General features: G+C 39.7%; 2 protein-coding genes across 19 annotated transcripts in view; both read left to right on the top strand.

Annotated features, from left to right (window-relative positions):
* Positions 1-289: 289 nt before the first annotated feature.
* LOC124137893 lies at positions 290-9202 on the top strand. The gene is made up of 4 exons (XM_046504369.2): positions 290-441; positions 6389-6751; positions 7443-7499; positions 8602-9202. Exons 1-4 carry the CDS (start codon positions 408-410, stop codon positions 8832-8834), a joined length of 687 nt encoding a protein of 228 aa, XP_046360325.1. The 5' UTR covers positions 290-407; the 3' UTR covers positions 8835-9202.
* Positions 9203-9553: 351 nt separating this feature from the next.
* Positions 9554-19619, top strand: part of LOC124137847 — a 53086-nt gene continuing 43020 nt past the window's right edge. For 14 of the 18 annotated variants that reach the window (XM_048395005.1, XM_048395006.1, XM_048395011.1 and 11 more), the window contains exons 1-4: positions 9554-9665; positions 17651-17857; positions 18477-18521; positions 19101-19307. In XM_048395005.1, coding sequence (XP_048250962.1) covers positions 9569-9665; positions 17651-17857; positions 18477-18521; positions 19101-19307 — 556 coding nt within the window. In that variant the 5' untranslated portion in view covers positions 9554-9568. The remainder of the gene's footprint in view (positions 9666-17650; positions 17858-18476; positions 18522-19100; positions 19308-19619) is intronic. The other 4 variants (XM_048395018.1, XM_048395021.1, XM_048395024.1 and 1 more) reach the window with 2 other exon arrangements.

The raw sequence follows: 19619 nt of genomic DNA on the forward strand, positions 1-19619 counted from the left end.
GAACATGCCACCGACAACTCGTGGTTATTTTTGTACGCTGGGACGAGACGCAATCCGAAACAAGATTCTCAACGCTGGTTCCACAAACGGAGCGAGTTGATACAATATTCTCGTAATGTTAGCTTTACCCGTTAAATGAGGATTTTGTACTTGACAAGACGGATAACATAGTGACGCAAACGTGCTGCACCAAAGGTGGCCCTTTTTTCCCCCTTCCGTCCAATGAAAATCCGTGATGCATATTCCGACTGCGACTGCGCACAGCTAGCGTCCTCTGTCATGTTAGCTTTCCCAAAATAAAAACTCGCCGAGGACTGGGTATTTAAGCAATTGGCTTCAGGAGTGGATCATTGTCATTGCCCCTTGTCACAGAGAACGGTCAGAGCCCAGGACCTACTGCAGTTAATATGGGCGTCTCATTCACTTTGGTTGTCCTATCAGGTGAGTGGGTTGTTGCCTTCAACTTTGTGGCTTCTTCTGGATGCTTAGTACAAGAAGATGGCATAACTCTTCTTATTTTTATTCTCTTCTCTATTATGTCCGCTCATTGAAATATGTTTCGGCAGACAATTGACACGGATTATTCTCCGACGAAATTTTATATTTATTTCTCTAAAAGGACAAATATACATATGTTTTTTTGGTTGTCATTTGTATTGATACACCAGGATTAGTTTAGGAGCTAATTATGTACTCGATGCTTCGTACAACGTGATGGAATAACTCTTATTGTTTTTCTTGCATCAAAAAATGTTTTTCGGTTGTCAAGTGAATTGCTACATGAGGATGGGATCAGTAGGATGCTCAGTACAAGGAAATGGCATAACTCTTCTTATTATTCTTGCGTGAAAAATGCCCACTTGTTTTTTGGTTGTCAACTGTATTGCTACATGAGGATAGGGTCAGTAGGATGCTTAGTACAAGGAGAAGGCATAGCTCTTCTTATTATTCTTGCGTAAAAATGCCCTCTTGTTTTTTGGTTGTCAACTGTATTGCTACATGAGGATGGTTTTAGTAGGATGATTAGTACAAGGAGATGGCATAGCTCTTCTTTTTCCCCGACATGAAATATGTCTTTATGTTTTTCGGTTATCCGTATTGCTACATGACGACGAGTGTCATCACTGATTTTCAGTAATCCATTCTTATAATTTCCATGACTATTTTGCCTGTTGTGCCCAAATGGAATGCGTTTCAACAGACTGCTTATTTTCTGGCGTTGAGTGATATTTCGGATGACGTTTTCTTCTGGATGCTTAGTACGGGGAGAAATTCCTATTTTGAAAAGGTCTTCTGTCTCCTTTGTACTTGAAGATAAGATATTGCCATATCTGTACTCATTTGCCAAACCTGTGGTGTTGGCCTATTGTCGTTATGTTTCTCAGTTGTCGTGTTCATTGTCAGATCAGGATTGTCATTGACATAAAAGATTGTTATTGCAGCTGATTTCCTTTTGTCAGTGTGAAGCCCATTTCTGGCGCCCCCCGCCGTGATGTTGCTGCAATATTGCTAAAAGCGGCGTAAAACCATACTCACTCACTCCTTTCGTCAATATATTGGTAGAGATTTTTAAAATATCGACTAAATTTGACAAATATGTTGCTCTTGCCGAAGTATATATGTACCAAAGTGACCACTTCAGAACATTATATGTTTGCATTGTCGTGGTTTTGATATCTCGTCGGATCATAGGTTTTCGGACAACATACGTTTTCGGACGTCAATGTTTATCGCGATTACTCCATTAAATCTGGCTCTGAATACAAAGGCTAGAAATATATGTTGCGTATTCCATAAAACAATTCTGGCCGGATAAATTTTGTAGAAAATTACGCTTAAATAGTCACATGTCATCAAATACTGCACAGGGTATTCACAAGGAAATATTCTTTTACAGAACGTTTTGAAACTTTTTGGAACTTTTTTCACAAATGTTATATGTTTCATTCATAAACATGCATTTAAACTATATTTAATAATGTAACGTCGGTGAAGAGAATACGTTCAACAGCAATATATATCAGAGGTTGTTTTTTGTAGAGACATTACTTGTGGCTAAAAGGATATGTCACTGTAACAGACATGTTTGTGTCGAGTATCAATTTTTGACGGGCATTCTTAGAAGTTGACGGATGACAAAGAGGACAAAATTAAAGGATAGATACTTCTTTATTTTACTGTAATGGCGATTTTTCGGTACCATGTTCATTATTCAGCCATGCTTTACAACGATATGAGGATCTATACCGAAACGTCGCCATTTCACTAAAATCAAGAAGTTGTTTTCTATTAATAGTGTTCACTTTGTGACGAGTATCATCGTATTCTTTGTTTCTGCCAAATCGAATCAGTTTCATTTGCGACCCTTCTTCATTCTAATATTTGGGGGCACGGGTGGCCCAGTCGTCTAAGACGCCGCGATTCGCTGTGCATATTTGCGTCCCTTGGGCACACCAGAAACCTATGATTGTGGGTTCGAGTCCCGAGTCGCCCCGATTATGTTTCTAGGTTTGTCAGCACCATACCCGTGCTCGATGGTTTCACCGAAGTGGTAAACGTCTGAGACCTGCATCACTTTGGGCTTTCCTCCCACATTAAACTGACACGCCGCGATATGACTGGAATACTGTTGAAAGCGGCGTTAAACCCAATTCACTCACTCACTCACTCATTCCAATAATTAACATATTTTAATGTGTTAGCGTAAATGTGAAAACGATATCCTATATCCTATGGTATGTCACTTTGTGAAAAAGACCGAATCGTGCCTAATTTCATGTTTTCCATATATAAATTTAATGTGTGTATATGTGCTTTATCTGATTAAACTTTATTCAATGAGTCGATTAACGATAAATCAATCTGCCAGTGCTGGATGAACGTTATTTACTGATAACAAGTATGTACTTCGTTTTCAACAAGATGAGCGAGACAGTCTGAAATATATTCCACCTGCGGGAACAAACAAATTGTTTAAAACTTGAGCAGCGATTTGCGCGTCAAGGTACGACGTCATTAAATCTTTACCGGAGCCACTCCAGTTGTGACGTCACTAAACAGCACGGCGGTTTCAGCGTAGATCTATAGGGTAGATTATGTAATGTTAACGTGATGCTAACCTACCCATGCATGCATTGCAATGAAATTCCTGTTGTAAATAAAAAAAATTATGTCAATATTTAGATGTCGCAAGAGTGAGTGAGTATGGTTTTACGCCGCTTTTAGCAATATTCCAGCAATATCACGGCGGGGGACACCAGAAATGGGCTTCACACATTGTACCCATGTCGGGAATCGAACCCGGGTCTTCGGCGTGACGAGCGAACGCTTTAACCACTAGGCTACCGACCGCCCCTTTATGTCGCAAGAAAGGGCAATATAAACTGCCAATGCACGAGAATAACCAGTCTCGATTATCGGTTTGGTTCCATTTGGTGTAAAAGGGGGAAATAACTGTGAAAATTATCAGTATATGAATGGACAATTCCCACTTCAGAAACTATAAATTTACGAATTCATGACGAATTCCACTTCTGTGTTTCTATGTTGTAAATGTTGCAGTAACTTCAAGAGCGTCATACACTTTTTGCTCAAACGCTGTTTTATCAGAGTGACACAATTCAAGGCCTTAGTAAATGTTTCAAAATGTTTTATGAAAGGACAATATCCAAATTTGACGCAACCCGTGAAGATCCGGGGTAGAATAGGTCTTCAGCAACCCATGCTTGCCGTAAAAGGCGACTATGCTTGTCGTAAAAGGCTGCTATGCTTGTCGTGAGAGGCGACTGACGGGATCGGGTGGTCAGGCTCGCTGACTTGGTGGACACATGTTATCGATCCCAGTTGCGTGGATCGATGCTCATGATATCAATCACTGGATTGTCTGGTCCAGACTCGATTATTTACAGACCTGCCGTCATATAGCCTGAATATTGCTGAGTGCGGCGTTAAACAACCAACCAACCAAATTTGACGCATCAAGAACAAAACTGAAGTCCGATGTAACGCCCTGCTGTTACCTTACCATCTGTTCTCGTGTTTTGGTTCGTGTGTTTCATTCATAACACATGGTTATTATAATAATAAAATTGGAATCGTACAATGGGCTCTAATGATATTTGATGATTATGGAAATGATTTTGTCGCTTTTTATATACCCAGATCAGTGGTTGCAATCGTAGTGAAAGTGTATAATTTTCCGCTTATCATTGAATCAGGATTCACATACAGTACACTACGGTTATAACGAACTCAAAGGGACCACTAATTGTAGTTCGTTATAACCGTAGTTCGTTATAAGCATATATACAGCATAACTACAGCAAATTTTAGGGACAAAAAAGTAAGTTAGTTATATCCGTCAGTTCGTTATAAGCGTGTTCGTTATAACCGTAGTTTACTGTAATTACTTATCTGTACATATGTATACTACCAACTACCACAACACATGTTCATGATGCTATTATCACGGTATACGGACAGAACCCATTCAATTTGTATTCTCAGCTCCCCGAGGAGTATAATTCCTTCAACAACCATTCCATGCGTGGGACAGGTGGCCTAAGGACACTTTACCAGCAAATATGTCACTCGAATTCGAACTGTTGTTAACTGGTGGATCGTCAGGGTTAATTCTTAGAGGGAACGTGTCTGAGACAGTTAGTTTAAATATTGAGTTTGCTAGTTTCCCTCGGCACGGAAAAAGACCTGCAAGAGTGTCTTCATCTGACACCTTCCTGGAATCAGCTCACTAACAGATGGCTAACATCTCGGTCTTTTTTCTAGAGTAGCCGGTTAGACTCAAATATCAACTACCAACGATATTCTGAAATCAAAGACAAGTCATGTTCTTGAAGGATTGTGTAAAGTTTCAAAACTCTTCTGGTTTTCAGAGTTAACTGTGCAAACACTGCCAGATCGCATACATGACTTTCGCTAACAAAACACGCTTTGTCAAAGATACTACAAACACGAGGGCATGGGGAAAAAATGACGGCGCTCTAATGTGAACAAACAAGGGGATCTGTGTGCATTGTTTCTCAAAAAGAGGAATGCGTTTTTGTCATTGTGATCTCTCTGGATGGAAATGCCTTTGAAGTTACCTTCTGTATTAGGGTTAGATACTTCCAAATATTAAAACGTGCAACTTTCATCATCTTACCACGGAGTACTCTTCTGACGTCACAGTTAATGCTTTTGTACTCTTCTTACACACTACATAGGGTAAGGATGGTCCAAGGCCGGGGATTAGTAGCTCAATGATGTCATAAATAATAGCTTAAGTGTATTTTTTCTTGAGAACTATGACTACTAGTAAGCCGTGACAAATCAGGGCAGAACATTATGATTGTGAGCCAATTCTTTTTGATGATTCTGTTTTTCCCGGAAGGTGTAGATAAGGTTGTCAAGTTGTTACATTGTTCAGGTTCGATTCACAACTTGGGTACAAAGTGTGAAGCCCATTTCTGGTTCCCAAGCAGTGTTGACATACTACTAAAAAGTGCAGGAAACCAAACTCACTGGTTCTCTATTTCGAAAATATACCGAACTATTTTTTTATTGGAACATTGATAATATGCCCATAAATTGGTTTAATATATAGTAAAATGTATTATAATGCTATGGATGTAGTTCTTCTACGATACTGATTTAAGTGTTGATGGGTAGTATGCTAAAATGTTATCGGTTTCTTATTGGCCTGTTGAAAGTACCCGATCATGGGACCCAATTTCTTATTACGGCAGCAGGTAGAAATGCATGTTTAATTGTACATCATCGCCTATCGTATTATCGATCTATCATTAAAGATTTAATGGATGTGAATGTAAATATAACCATTCTGTTGATTGGTCAACAGAATCCTGTCTCGTAGAGTTCTGGTTACAAGACGACATATCACATTCACGAAGCTATTCTCTTTTATTGTTGGGAGCGCATGTTTGTTTGTTTGTTTGTTTGTTTGTTGTTTAACGCCGCCCACAGCAATATTCCAGCTATATGACGGCGGTCTTTATATAATCGAGTCTGGACCAGACAATCCACTGATTTGCATCATGAGCATCGTTCCAAGCAATTGGGATACGATGACATGCATCAACCAAGTCAGCGAGCCTGACAACCGATCCCGCTGGTCGCATCTTACGACAAGCATAGTTGCCTGTTACGGCAAGCATGGGTCGTTGAAGACCTATTCAAACCCGGATCTTCACGGGTCGGGAGCACATGTGCTCCAGTGGATAATGATGTCGCACCTAGCTGTTCATCCAGAGTTGCGTCCCTTCCTATCTGTAAGGATCTGCATCTTTCTTTGTTTTCCCATATAAACTTACATTCCGTATAACTGACACTGTTGGCACGTTGAAACTTATCCTGGCATCTGTCCTTTCAGGCCTTCTGGGTTTCTCACTAGCGTTCAACTGCCCAGAATCAGATGGCCACTTCCAGCATGAGACCCGATGCGATATGTACTACTGGTGTGTCGCCGCTGTCCCGCACGTCAGCCATTGCCCACCCGGCTCCTTCTTCAGCACCATCACCAACTTCTGCAACTGGCCCTACGCCGTGTCTGGATGTAGCGATGACGGAGCAAGGACTGATGTCGGAGGTGGTGGATGGAGTCAGCCTCAGCCTCAGCCTCAGCCTCCCCAACAGCAACCACGTCAGCCTCCTCAGCATCTCAACAGCTGGGAGCAGGACAACCACAGGTGGAACGACCAGGGCTGGGACAGCTACATGGCCAAAGCTTTGACAGGTCAGTTCAAATCTTTTTTTTCATTTTTTGAGTGAATCGTAATTAACACAGCGAAATTGTCATGAAATAGCATTCAGTCAACCCCGGAGTACTTTACTCTGAGAGAGCAAATATTTGTCTCCAATGAACCCAATTCAGAAACAAAATATAATTTCTAGTTGTTTCTAATATTTGGGGCGGTCAGGTAGCCTATTGGTTAAAGCGTACGCTCGTCACGCTGAAGATCCGGGTTCGATTCCCGACATGGGTACAATGCGTGAAGCCCATTTCTGGTGTCCCCCGCCGTGATATTGCTGGAATATTGCTAAAAGCGGCGTAAAATCAAACTCACTCACTATTTCTAATATTTATTTAGTATTTATTTTAGTATTATTTATTATTGTTAGTCAACTTCGAATGTAATTAAGTCGGATATAGCGAATTTATGGTTACAAACCAAATTCTGATTTCTAGGAGTACCAGTTAAATCGTCAACGACTTTGATTATTCCGTAGTTTTGTTTTGATTATACTGTAGTTTGCACTCTTTAAATTACTTTACTAAGTTCTGTTCAGGAATGGTTTGTGTGGGTTTTGTAAAAACGTTTATCATGGGAAATACTAGAAATATGGGGGAATGTGCGGTTATCAAATCTAGTATACTGTCATATTGGAATATGTACAGGGATTTATTTCTCAATTTTATTCTGAAGGTGCTCTATCAAAGGTCAAGACAAGTGGAAGACAAAAGCGTGAAGCTGACATGAAAGGTTAGTGCCTGTGTGAATGTTGTTTAACGTTGACCAGCCTTTGCATGTGTTTGTGACGAGTGCCACCGGTAAGGCAGAGAACGCACATCTTTTTGCGAACTAAAGGAAAGTGATTTATGATCATGTTCATGATATAGTCAGAATCATACTCTGTGATATAACTGGAATACTGTTAAAAGCAGCGTTAAACCCAACATACTCACTCACTCACTCAGAATCGTACAATGGATTCTCCTAACAGCAGATATTTCCTATGTATGATATTATTATTATATTTCTTATTATAACAAACATATCACCTTTCAGAATAAGAATCACTATACTATTCAACGTGTGCATCAAAATTGTATTTGCACCAATCTGAGTCAGTGAATGCTGTGGTTAGACGCAGTGAACAATGTTCCAGCTATATGATAGCAGCGTAGCAATAATTACTTATTGACCAGATCCTTCAACGGTTGATAGCATCAGCAACAGTCGTATGGTACGTCCACTCGGGATTGTAACCGGGCTACACAAATCTGTCATTCGTACTTATTCGTATCCTTAAAGCGAAAAGGTGAGCGTATCCTACCCCACCGGTGGCACCCGCCACAAACACATGCAACGGCAAGTCAATTCTTCACCTGCAAAAACACGGGAACATATGGTACAAGTCAAAATAGACAATTGCATTGGCCATCATTTTTGTCACTGATGCATCAAAATGGAAATGGAAATGTCCTCCACATGTCTACCATAAAACTTTTGGAAAGCTTTACTGAAGCCTTGAATGTTGTAACCTTCAAACAACTTCTGAGCAACAGTCATATGACGCTCTTTGAAATCTCTGAAGTGACGTTACACAAACCATTTTCCAAATACAGTAAACTACGGTTATAAAGAACACGCTTATAACGAACTAACGGATATAACGAACTTACCTTTTTGGTCCCGACTATTTGCTGTAGTTATACTGTATATATGCTTATAACGAACTACGGTTATAACGAACTAAAATTAGTAGTCCCCTTGAGTTCGTTATAACCGTACTTTACCGTAGTTCATTTGATGTCAAAGTATTGTTGATGAAGATGTCAATGCATACTTTTCTACTTCTCAGCAGTGGCATACCAAGGATTTGACATCTGTGGAGGAGATGATGGCTACTTCAGACACGCCGATGACTGTACCATGTACTGGTGGTGCATCAATGGTGTCCCTCGTATTCAGATGTGTCAGGGGGGACTCTTCTTTGACCCCGTCATCCGTCGCTGCTCCTGGGCCAAATCTGTATCTGACTGCAGCTTTGATGGAAAAAGAACCCTTCCATATAAGAGTAAAAGTATGCAATAAGTTGATCCGCAATATTCTCAAGGGAAAGAAAACAGCCTAAATCATTTTCCCCGATTCTAATAGTTTCACCCAGAGCAAAATTGACAGTTTGTCGATTTGAGTAATCGAGATGTACTACCTCAAGATCGTATGAAGCATCTGAGATCTCTACAATGTCACGAGAAGCCGTTTTCTTTACTCTTCTTGTCTCATGTCCGTGTAATAGGACGTTGTCTCTTACAAGTCAATGTAACGTCAATCATTTGTAGATCACAGTATTATCCATATAACCCCAAGGCCTTTACTTTAATTTTAAAAGGCGAAACTACGCTGTACATTGAAAATAGATGTATTTCACTCTCATGTTTCAAATAAAACAAGACAGCTGATACAGTGAGTCTTTTATTGAATGAAATACTAACATTTTTACTAACACTCGTACTCGTTCAAATTGAGAGAGCATCCTTTGACCTGTAGATGTCATTGACGTTGCTTTGACTTAACCTTGAAATAACAGTGACCTTAACTTTGAAATAACAGTGACCATACTAATGTTGCATAGTCAGCATATTTGTATTTTCATGTTTTCATTTGACATGAATTTCGAAATTGGATTATGTCAACACATTATAAAACTAATTGCGTATATGTCATACAACTGTCACTTTATTCAAAGTTAAATGAAGGCTAACGTAGATGGAGCGTATATCAAGGCAAGCATATGACTGGCAATGCTTGTACGACCGGAGCGGATAATGGATTACATATTATTATGTGAACTGGATTCTATCCTGATTTTTCATTTGACAGGTTCACATGAATTAGCAAGACATAAGCGAAGCATCGTTAAAGGTAATCTCTTTTGTGAAACTGCACAATGTAAATAGGTGAAGGAAGGTATTGGCTATTCACTGGATCAGGTCTTTGTGCTGCACACTGTGTTTGGTTGCTTTTCACGACATGGATATATATTTACGCACTTTGTTATTAGTTTAGATCCACGCTTTTCACACGCAAAATATCACCACCTAGCCTGCAGTAATTATTTGATGCACATGATTTCACAAGCTCCAATGCCTTTTCATTGTCCACCATTGTTACTTGAATCTGAGCGCAACCCATTTCACACGGGAGAAGGCGAACATTGCAATGCCCTTGTGTTGCACTGTACCATCGAGTGCGTGCGTGCGTGTGTGTGTGCGTGCGTGTGTGTGCTTATGTTTATGATCGCTGGATGGAATGGGCTTCTCGAAACAGCGACATGAACTGCAGAAGATGCATAGTTGGTGATGTTGCGGAAAATGCTTGGATGGGAGTTACTATCAATCTGTAAATTGTGATTGGGAGGTAATAGTGGTCGTTTTGTCTGCTGCTTCTTTTGTATGGGTCACAGATGGTATGGAAGATTGTTTAATACAAAAAAAGGTGACACGTATATTAAGTTGTATTTATTTATTCTGTCATTCTCAATTTACCTGAGATTAAGCAAACAAGAAGATTTCATGAATTTGTCACGCTTGCAAGATAAACTCTTGTATGCCTTTTCTTAAAATACAGCAATACGTAGCTCTGCATGAAGTGTTTACCGTTACTCCTCAAAAAGAGACACTTCCGTCCCCTTGACCTGACCTTTGTAAGCGATAAGTACTTTATTATTACTTTAGATCCACCCATGTTCGCACGCAATAATACATGATTTCACAAGCGCCGATGTATTTTAATTATTCCACATGATAACTTGGACCTTAGTTCTGTATAAATAGCTTTACCGTTAATCCTCCAATATGGGCTGCGGTGTACCCTTGACCTGTCATTATAAGCGAGCGCCCATTTTAAAGAAAGCCGTTCCATGGTTGCATGTCATAATTAACAAACAACAATAAGTGTTGAAAACAATATTGTATTATATCAAGGGCTGTAATTATCGTACCATTCCTCTAAACCCACCTTCTCTGCCCGACCCCTCTACCCGTCACATCTATCCGCCCTCTCTACCCGTCACATCTATGACCGTGTTTATAGAAGTACAGTTAACTACGGTTATAACGAACTCGAAGGGACCACTAATTTTAGTTCGTAATAACCGTAGTTCGTTATAAGCATATATACAGCATTTATACATCCAATGGTCGGGACTAAAAAATAAGTTAGTTATATCAATCAATTCGTTAAAAGCGTGTTCGTTATAAACGTAGGTTTATCTACTACCAAAGAGCAGATGTACCATTATAATGACTAATTGAGCAGATCTCTTCAAATCAGACATTGTCCAAATATCAGAGGTATTCTTACATTGTGTACTATTTCCCTTGTTGTTTTGAAGTAATTTCCACATAGGGATGACAATGAGTTTTGAATTTAGTTAAAAAGGTTAGGTCTGCAGCCATGAATATATGTAAACAATGGTATTTATGAAAACTATGTATAGAAAGAATACACTCATGTTTAACGATGGCTAAAAAATGAAACAACAAGAAATTGTTATTCAATGGTGATGTATTTGATGCGGGTATCACAGATGAGTTTGGGACCTTAAGTTGGTAGTGTTTCAGCGACTGTTTTTATCCCAATAACGTTGTGATAACGTTTGTATTTTATGGTCGAATTAAGTTTTCAAGTGTATCTTTCTTTTGCCAAGGCAGTTTATTTTGTTCTGCAATTTTAGTTAAGATACGCTGGAGTAAACATATCGATTAATAATATTATTGACAACACTATTATTGTACCATCATAGGAAGCCTCTGTCATTGTTTACAAGTACCTGTATACACAAACAGATTGCATGAGTGAGTGAGTATGGTTTTACGCTGCCTTTAGCACTATTCCAGCAAAATCACGGCGGGGGACACCAGAATTGGGCTTCACCCTTTACCCATGTCGGGTATCGAACCCGGATTTTCGGCGTGACGAGCGAACGCTTTAACCACTAAGCTAACCGACCGCCTCAGATTGCATGAAATATCACATGACAAGATATTGTCAGATCCTCTGAAGGAAACTGTCATGAGTTTGACTGTTGAAACAGCCTTTATGCGTCGCATAGGACTCATGGCAATTGAGTGTTTGGCTTGTGTTTATGTGCAAGGGGGATACAGCGTGACCTTGATAACGCTATCACGTAACCAATGTGCCTGAATGCATATTTCCGGCTTCCCGCGCACATTGCACACATGTCATAAAACCGCAATTTGCTTAGCATAAGCTAAAGCATAAAGAATATTTGAATTAAAAGAAATCGGGTTGTTTTGCTCCAGTAAACGTCACTGACAGTTACTCCATTCACAAAGACAAAATGACGTCGACCAAACAAGGCAACGCCGACGTCTTAGCTGACCTTGACGGCTCCGCGCGCCACGCGACGTTTCGGCCCAAAACAGTGTGTTTTAGGGGTTGATGCTGTCGAGTTTGGATGCTATTTGTTAGCAGCTGACGGTCGGGACAACACATGTTCAGTTAGCGAGACAATCTGAGGAACTTGTGGTTATCGATCTGTGGACGTTGTTTTTACTTTAGGGATGTGGGACGAAGGCGGTGTTTGATACCCAAATAATCAAACAAGTGGGGCTAATCTGATCGACAACACATGCTGGGAATAGAAGATTCTTGAGGGCGGAGAGAATTTTTGAAATGTTGGTGTGGTCTTTTTACAGAGTTTGCAGGTAGGGGAATAGGGATTAAGATAATGGGATTCCGTTGAGGGTAAAACCGAAGCAAACAGATTTCTTTCATCTGTGATAATCTGTTGGGATGCTTGCTTCCGAAATCGGCGCCTGAACAAATTATTGATCTGTATTCAGCTTGTCCAGTTATATATATTCCTAGGCATACTTACATTGTACTCCCGTCTGTGGTTGCGAACACCAGCCTTGTCAAACATGAAAATATTCTAGATGTCCTTTTATGTTTGCTCAATATACGGACGGTTACATACATTTTCGAGAGACAAGTATTCACACGTGTGGAATTAATATTACATTTATACATTAAATTTTATATTAATTAATGCCTTCGTATGCATGCGTAAAACATAGTTCTGACTGTATTTGAGAGTACCGGCTATTTAAATTATGACGAAAATTTTATGTGTAGTTTTGTTCACATTAAGAAAGTAAATCGGGGAAATATATGCGTCCGCGTGATAGTTGTACACACGTGTCTACTTACATGACATAAATTCATATATTTTCATTTGAAAAACATAGGGTGACTGTCGACAGACAAGTATGTTAAACTGCCGGGGAAAAGAAAGTATACACTTTTTTTATGGTGGCTTTAATGAAAAATAGAAAAGAAATGGTGATTCATTTTTTATGTATGTCGTACAGGTATTATAGTTGTGTTTTGGAGTTCAAGCCTGCGGTGTTTCGGTACCTGTTTTATCCTAGTAACGTTTTGATAATGTTTGTCATTTTTTCAAGCCCTGTTTTCAAATTTATTCTTTTGTTTGCCCGGCAGTTTATATATACATATATACATCGTCACAAGGTTGAGGGGTGCAGTAGGGCTGTGTTATGTTGGTAGGTATACACACAAGACTATGAGGGAAACATATGTAAATGTACTGCAGTAAACTTCGTTTATAACGAACACGTTTATAACGAACAGACCGATATAACGAACTTATTTTTTAGTCCCGACCATTTTTTTTGTATAAATGCTATATATATGCCTATAACGAGCTACGGTTATTACGAACTAAAATTAGTGGTCCCTTCGAGTTCGTTACAACCGTAGTTAACTGTACTTCTATAAACACGGTCTGCGGGTACTTCCAGGATTCTCATCACTAGGGGAAACCACAGTGAGTGACGGAGAATTTAATTGGTTACTGAAACATTTTACATATACGAGTTTGTATGTTTTTCTCTATGGAACTTATAATTATCTAATTTTGTATACACACAAGTGATGTATGGAGAGTTTGTGAGGGGTACTATCATCTTCTACTTTCTGGAGTGAGTTAGTTGGGTTTAACGCCGCTTTTAACATTATTCCAGTTATATCACGGCGTGTCAGCTTAATGTGGGAGGAAAGCCCGAAGTGATGCAGGTCTAAGACGTTTACCACTTCGGTGAAGCCCACGAGCACGGGTATGGTGCTGACAAACCTAGAAACATAATCGGGGCGTCTACTTTCTTGAATAGTTGGGGCGGTACGGTAGCCTAGTGTTCACAGCGTTCACTTGTCACGCAGAATGTGTGAAGCCCATCGCCTTTGTCCCCCGTTATGATATTGCTGACATATTGCTAAAAGCGACGTAAAACAATACTATCTCCTGTAATTACTGTGTATTCATAGGTTCATTGAGGCGGACGGAGAAAATTTCACTCGAGTGAAAAATAGATTTTATATTTACATAATTACGGTATTTTATCACTGAATATGTAATAAAGGGTAATACTATTTTCCTATTACGACTTGATTAAAATAGGTTAAAAATATTATGGCTACGAATAGTGATAATGAAGAATCAAATTTGACATGTTGTTATAAACCTAAATCGAGACACAGTTCTAACTGTTGCCTTCGGGAAACTTATATGTTGAAAAGAGAATAATTCCATCGCTGGAAGAGAGATATGATGTGGCCGAGTAGCCTTCAGGAAATAAGTGTTTTAATACTGTAATTGTTTGGCCTGCCTTTGCATGTGTTTGTGATCGGTAGAGCAGGTACGCTCACTTTTAAGCGAACACCTAGTGATAGACATGTAGTTATGATACAGACAGAATTGAATAAATGACTCTGCTTCTTATTATGGAAAGGGGAGTGTCACTTGTACTATTATTTTTTAAAAATTATCGTAAAATGTACATACATGTATTCATTTCAAGTTTGTTTTTTATCATAAATGTCATTGTTTTCTCTGTATAATTATACACAACAAAATCATCATTATTTCGTACGAATTAATAATATAACTTTAATAACGCCGACAGTCACAACATATAGTTGATAAAATGTATGTTGAACTGGTATATCAAGCCACGAGTTGTAACTGTTCTTGGTCCGATGGCAATGCGACGATAACATTTTGAAACAATAGTTGTACAATACCACAAGAGAGACTATCTACGGTTGCGATAGATTTTATAAAGTGAAAATCAAAAACGGATAATTAATACTATTTACTATATTAAGTATTGTTTTTTACTTTTCGTGTTTTGTTTTTTTACAAAATGCACATTGATTGGTGAGATAGGTTCGTGACGCTCTAACAGACCGTATCTAAATGTAGCTGGTTAAGAGTGCACGGGTAGCCCTGTCGCCTAAGGTGCTGCATTTCACTCTACAGAGTGGCGTCCCTTAGGCGTGTCAGGATACTATGATCGTGGGTTTAATTCCGAGATTTGCCCTGATAATGATCGTTGGTTCGTCAGTAGCATACCCATGCACCTGAGTTTCACCAAAGTTCGGGTTTGGGGGTTAGTCCAGACGCCATTGTCTACAGGCCGCCGTTATTGGACAGGACTGTTGCTCAGTTCGGTGTCTGGCAACAAACAAACAAACAAACACTTTTGTAATGGAAATTGTGGTGGATGCGACCGGTAGAACAGGACATGCTCACACTTCTCGCGAACACCAAGTGTCATCACTGATTTTCAGTGATCCATTTATATCAGTTTTATCACTGTTTGGGGGGCACGGGTGGCCCAGTCCTCTAAGGCGCCGCGATTCGCTGTCTAGAGTTACTAGAAACCTATGATTGTGGGTTCGAATCCCGGTTCGCCCCAATTATGTTTCTAGGTTTGTCAGCACCATACCCGTGCTCGTGGGTTTCACAGAAGTAGTAAACGTCTGAGACCTGCATCACTTCGGGCTTTCCTTCCATATTAAGCTGACACGCCGTGATATAACTGGAATACTGTTAAAAGCGGCGTTAAACCCAACGCACTCACTCACTCACTCATCGCTGTTTGGCCTGTAACGCTCAATGGAATCTGTTTCGGCTGATTATTCTTTGGGATTGTATGTTCTCCTGTATTAATCTGACAAGCTGTGAAATAACTGAAATTTTGACAAGTCTTGAAATATTTGATTGACATTTTAAGAAGTTGGTAAGTGACAGTAAAGACGATAGATTTTATTATATAATTCTATAATTCTAGTTTTGGTATAGATCCTTATACTGTGTGTGCGTGTATGTGTGTGTGCCTGCTTGTACTAGTCCGGACTGATGTCGATTTTATAGTGCTAGCCCACTGAGATACCATAACGCAGTTAAACATGAATACCCCACTCAGACACAGTATACTGACTCCGAGCCGACCAGTCCCTGTTTTAACCCCTTAATGCCGAGCGCCAGACAGGGTAACAACAAGTACCATCTTTTAACGTCTTTTGGTATGACGCGGCCGGGGATCGAACCCTGGATCTTCTGCTCTCCGGGAGGGCGCTCTACCATAGGCCACAGAAGCGGTCCTAATAAGGATTAGCAAAACATGAGGGTTTACATGAGAGGGATTAACAACAAAACAAAGGATAAGGTTGCCTGATAAAATAAAACAGAAACAAAGCCAACTCTATATGTATACAAAAAACAGACTTTCAATCTAGTTTATGGTGGACATGTTAGGCGGTGGTATTTTGTTGAACCTAGCCACGATACATTCATTTTGATCACACAAATGCACCCATCAAGCCGTTACTATGACTAATTGTACAAATATAATTATCTGTAGGCCTGTATGTATACCTACTAACAAAGCCACTCTTCATCCCCATCTTTGTGACAATATATATATGTATACATGATGCCATCTGTTTTTATTAAGGTGGCGGTGGGGTAGCCTTATGGGTAAAGTGTTCACTCGTCACCCCGAGTACCCGGGTTCGATTCCCCACATGGGTACATTATGTGAAGCCCATTTCTGGTGTTCCCCGCCGTGATATTGCTAGAATATTTCTAAAAGCGGCGAAAACAAAACTCAATGTTTTATATTAACATCATTATTTAACGGTTGCAATAGTTCAAATGTCCCCGGTCTAATATGACCTCAACTGTGGAAATAAGTTCGGATCTACTAATAATTGATATAAAATATGAATAAATTCAAATTCAGCCATTCATAAGGAATGGATGTCAACTTCTTTATTATGAGGAACACAACGTGTCGGAGTACATGCTTACTCCTTCATCAGGTGAATGAATGCCATGAGGCAGAGAGCATATATATGTACAGGTAAGTACAACAAAAATTATAAGACAACAAAAGGCGGAAAACAACAAAGGGTAGAAACTAACAAAGGAAGCCAACAGGTGATTGGTGCTGATAGGTGATTAGCAATTGACAATGGAAGCCAACATTTTACAGAAATTAGTGCTGATGGTATGGAAGCCAGTACTTAAGTTATCATAGATAAGTAATAGGCAATGGACACTGGGCGAACGGGAGGCCGGGGGTAATTAGCACTGATAGGTGAAAGAATGGACAAGAAAAGGGCAAATGGAAGCCAGTCAGGTAAACTACGGTTATAACGAACACGCTTATAACGAACTGACGGATATAACGAACTACTTTTTTGGTCCCGACTATTTGCTGTAGTTATGCTGTATATATGCTTATAACGAACTACGGTTTAAACGAACTAAAATTAGTAGTCCCTTTGAGTTCGTTATAACCGTACTTTACTTTAATTAGCACCGACAAAGATCAAAGCAATAAGTCCGAAGCACTTACGGTATTCATTCACCTGATAAAGGAGTAAGCATATACCCCGAAACGTTGTGTTCCTCATAATCAAGAAGTTGACATCCATATATTCTCTTCCTTATGTGTATCACTTCTAAACGCCTTTCAAAGACCTGAACCATTCATGTACGGCAATCCACGTTGCAGACTTTCAGTGTCCATCCTCCTACGGCTACTACCGTCATCCCACCACCTGCAACCAGTACGTCTGGTGCGTGGACAGTGTGCCCCATCTCCAGGAATGTCTGGGAGATAATCTCTTCAATTACGACATAAAGCGATGCGACGTACCCAGTAAAGTTGGTGGTTGCGATGGTAACCGAAGAAGAAGCCAAAAAAGCAGTTCATTCAAAGGTATTTCCTTCTCTAATCCCAGAAAACTGGAATATTACTTCATTTCAAACTTTTTTTTCTTCTTTTTTTTTAAAAATTAGCATAATACACATCTGCTGATTGGTCTTTCAGACATCCTATCTTTGAAAAATCAATAAATTTGCTTTTTTTCGGCACAAATTTACAACATTTCAAACAGGGTCATGTGGTTGCAAATTTATTTGTTAGCCCAGTCTTCGTAGAACCAATTTTATTTTTACACAAAATTACCACAGATTACTTTTTACAAATTGTTGCAGGAATGAGCGATAGTTAAATAGACATAATAAAATCTGACAACAAGTGCACATTACTTTTAAATTATTGTATATTTTATTCTCAAATCAGATGCCGTTAGTGTTTGGTCTTGGAGAATGTAACAAATATGATAGCATGTATGATACATTGACGATGTCGCAACGACGTAGATTCTGAAACCGTTATCAAGCAAGTGGTCCTCACTGTTATGTATCACATATCCAACCTGTCACTCACAGATCTAGAAAGCTGCAGATGAACACCAGGGAAGCAGGTTCTTGAGATGATATTTCATTTTTGTATTTGTACTTTTTCAACTCAGAACCTATCATTTATGTTTTAGCATCCCCTCACAGCCTGTCGAGAAATAAACGAAGTTTTGTGAAAGGTAATTCTTTAGTAATGAATATTTCAAGTGCATATTTGTAAATGCATTTCAGTTCTCCATAGGGGTCACGGGTGGCCCAGTCGTCTAAGGCACCGCAATTCGCTGTGCAGAGTTGCGTCCCTTTGACACGCCAGAAACCTATGATTGTGGGTTCGAATCCCGGTTCGCCCCGATTATGTTTCTAGGTTTGTCAGGGCCACACCCGTGCTCGTGGGTTTCACCGAAGTGGTAAACGTCTAACGTCTGAGACCTGAAACGTTATATTCGTCAGTTGATTATAAGCGTCTAATATGACCCCAAATAGTGGAAATAATTTCGTATCTTAAGATAATTGGGGCGGTCGGGTAGCCTTGTGGTTAAAGCGTTCGCTCGTCACGCCGAAGACCCGGGTTCGATTCCCGACATGGGTACACTGTGTGAAGCCCATTTCTGGCTTCCCCCGTCGTGATATTGCTGGAATATTGCTAATAGCGGCGTAAAACCATACTCACTCACTCAGTCACTCACTCTGATAATCATTCATATAAAATAATCATAAATTCCAATTCAACCATTCATGTACGGCAATCCACGTTGCAGACTTTCAGTGCCCATCCTCCTACGGCTACTACCGTCATCCCACCACCTGCAACCAGTACGTCTGGTGCGTGGACAGTGTGCCCCATCTCCAGGAATGTCTGGGAGATAATCTCTTCAATTACGACATAAAGCGATGCGACGTACCCAGTAAAGTTGGTGGTTGCGATGGTAACCGAAGAAGAAGCCAAAGAAGCAGTTCATTCAAAGGTATTTCCTTCTCTTATCCCAGAAAACTGTCTTACCCTGTAGAGTTACTTAAATAATTGTTATTTGTTGCACTACAGGTTTTGGTGCTTTTAGCGGATTGTGTTCTAATTGTCTTAAATGAGTACACTTATAGTAAACTACGGTTATAACGAATACGCTTATAACGAACTGACGGATATAACGAACTACTTTTTTGGTCCCGACTTTTTGCTGTAGTTATGCTGTATATATGCTAATAACGAACTAGGGTTAAAACGAACTAAAATTAGTAGTCCCTTTGAGTTCGTTATAACCGTACTTTACTGTAAATGG

The sequence above is a fragment of the Haliotis rufescens genome, unplaced genomic scaffold (genome assembly GCF_023055435.1).
Source record: "Haliotis rufescens isolate VD_foot unplaced genomic scaffold, xgHalRufe1.0.p SCAF_138, whole genome shotgun sequence".
NCBI lineage: Eukaryota > Metazoa > Mollusca > Gastropoda > Lepetellida > Haliotidae > Haliotis > Haliotis rufescens.

Bases quoted from the DNA above. Each gene is read 5' to 3' on its own strand.
- LOC124137893 (XM_046504369.2), top strand. From the start codon at position 408: ATGGGCGTCTCATTCACTTTGGTTGTCCTATCAG. The intron at 6,752-7,442 runs GTCAGTTCAAAT...TTTATTCTGAAG, and splicing joins CATGGCCAAAGCTTTGACAG to GTGCTCTATCAAAGGTCAAG. The intron at 7,500-8,601 runs GTTAGTGCCTGT...TCTACTTCTCAG, and splicing joins GCGTGAAGCTGACATGAAAG to CAGTGGCATACCAAGGATTT.